Source organism: Emiliania huxleyi (assembly GCF_000372725.1).
Source record: "Emiliania huxleyi CCMP1516 unplaced genomic scaffold EMIHUscaffold_598, whole genome shotgun sequence".
NCBI classification, from domain to species: domain Eukaryota; phylum Haptophyta; order Isochrysidales; family Noelaerhabdaceae; genus Emiliania; species Emiliania huxleyi.
In genome coordinates this window covers 4,899-6,857 of record NW_005197517.1, presented here as the reverse complement: position 1 = coordinate 6,857, position 1,959 = coordinate 4,899, and the positions used below count along the sequence as shown (strand labels likewise).

Here is a 1,959-nt window from a genome sequence, read left to right as displayed (position 1 = left end):
GCGGGGAGAGCACAGGCAGCCGCAAAAGCGAGCAGCTGAAGCGTCGAGCACAAGGACTCCGAGTGTTTATTCACACCGAGCTTTTTTCTCTTTCCGGTGCTCCGGGAGTGCTCAGGACATGCGGAGCGATCACCCTGACTAGCTGGCGCAGCTCCACGCAATTTTCTACGGCTCTTTTGCATCCTGACTTCGGATTGAGTGACAGATAAAAGACAGCTAGAGAAAACATGCGATGCATACAGATCTCGATTTACATCACGGAGCGCGGAGCATGTCCTTGCAAAAAAACGGTACAAAATGGGTCGGCGCGGAGGCGGGCGCGGGGGCGGAGAGAGCGGCAGGTCGCTCCAGTAGTAGGTGAGGGAGCCTGCGACGCTGCCGGCGCTACCCGCGTTCGACCAGTCGAGTCATAACAAAGATTCGGCGCAAGAGGCTGCAGCGTTCAGTTGTCCGTCACCGAGATGTCCAGCATTGTCCAGCACCTCGTTGTCAGATCATGTCACCGTGTTGGCCAGCACGGCGTTGTCAGCTCGAAGCTCTCGCTCACCCTCCCGCCACCCGCCTAACTCGCACATCGAACGCGACGTCTGAGCCGAGGCGCTTCGCCCGCCCCCGTCTCGCGGGCGCCCTCTCTCATCGCCTCCTCCTCCGGTGCCGCCGCGGGGGAGGTGAAGACCGAGGGCGTTGACGAGGGCGTTGAGAGAGGGCGCCGGTCTGCCGCAGAGCCGAGGGCGTTGACGGACGCCGCCAGGCGCAGCGCGTCCGCCGCGACGTCCGCCATCAGAGGCCTGACGCGCGAGGCAGCGGCGTGCGAGGGGGCTGAGAGAGGGAAAAGGCGCACACGGGCTCGGAGAGAAGGCCGCGGCGCGATGGAGGCTTGAGAGCTCGCCTGCTCGCGGGCTGCAGCTGCAAGCAGCTCCGGATGAGGTCCGCGAATGCCGCGCGGTCCGGGAGAAGGCTGGTGGCGGGGCGGAGGTCATGGAGGCTGCTGCCCGCCTCGTACTCGTCCACGTCGCGAGGGTGCCTGGCAGGGAAGAGGAGGGGAGGGCGCTCTCTGACGGCAGCAGAAGCCGGGGGGCGTCCGATCTCAGCAGTGCCTCTCGGCTATGCGCGTCGCCTCTGGTGCATGAGGGACCAGAGCAGCATCCCGTACGAGTAGACGTCGCACTGCTCGTTGTAGGCGGACCGCTGGACCAGCGAGGAGGAGGAGCGCACCTCGGGCGCCTGCTCACGGCCGTCTATGTGAAGAGGCGCTCGGCTGGGGTGGGAGGGGGGCGAGGGTGCGGTGGCCATGAAGTATCGGGTTCCGATGCCGGCCGTGTGGCCTGACGAGGGAGGCGAGGCCGAGGAGGCGGTGGCGGTGGAGGCGGAGGAGGAGGGCGAGGCCCGCGAAGAGGTCTTGTCGACGAGCGCCGCGATGCCAAAGTCGGCCACCTTGGCGTGCGCCGACCCGTCGAGGAGCACGTTGGAGGGCTTGATGTCGCGGTGCATCACGTTGTTGCGGTGGAGGAAGGCGATGCCGGCCGCAACCTCGCTGGCGATGCGGCCGGCGAGGCAGGCGGGGAGAGGCTGCGGCTGCTCGAGCAGGGCGGCGAGGGTGGACGGCAGGAGCTCGAGGAGCAGCGCGCTCGAGCCGTCGGGCAGCAGAGTGTGGCCGTAGAGGGCGCAGACCGACGGGTGGCGGAGCCGCGAGAGGAAGCTCGCCTCTTTGCGCAGCTCGTGGTTCGCGCGCAAGTGTCGCGGCACCTTGACCGCCACCGGCACGCCGAGCCACCGGCCAGAGTAGACTGCCGCCTGGCCTCCCTGGCCAATCAGCCGGACGATGGTCACCTGCGGGCAGGGTCATCTGCTCAGATCCAGCCGAGATCCAGCGGCGATATCCAGCGGCAGGGCGGGTGCGGACACCTCGCTGGCCGATATCTCGGCGTGCCCCCCGGCGTCGCCCTCTGGCGCAGTAGC

At 67.4% G+C, this 1,959-nt stretch overlaps 1 protein-coding gene across 1 annotated transcript; it reads right to left on the bottom strand.

Annotated features, from left to right (window-relative positions):
• Positions 1–1,104: 1,104 nt before the first annotated feature.
• Positions 1,105–1,542, bottom strand: EMIHUDRAFT_76767 (hypothetical protein; the record flags this gene model as incomplete). The annotated part of the gene is made up of 1 exon (XM_005764330.1): positions 1,105–1,542. A coding segment is annotated over one exon (438 nt), but the record flags the coding sequence as incomplete, so codon positions are not given.
• Positions 1,543–1,959: the final 417 nt, after the last annotated feature.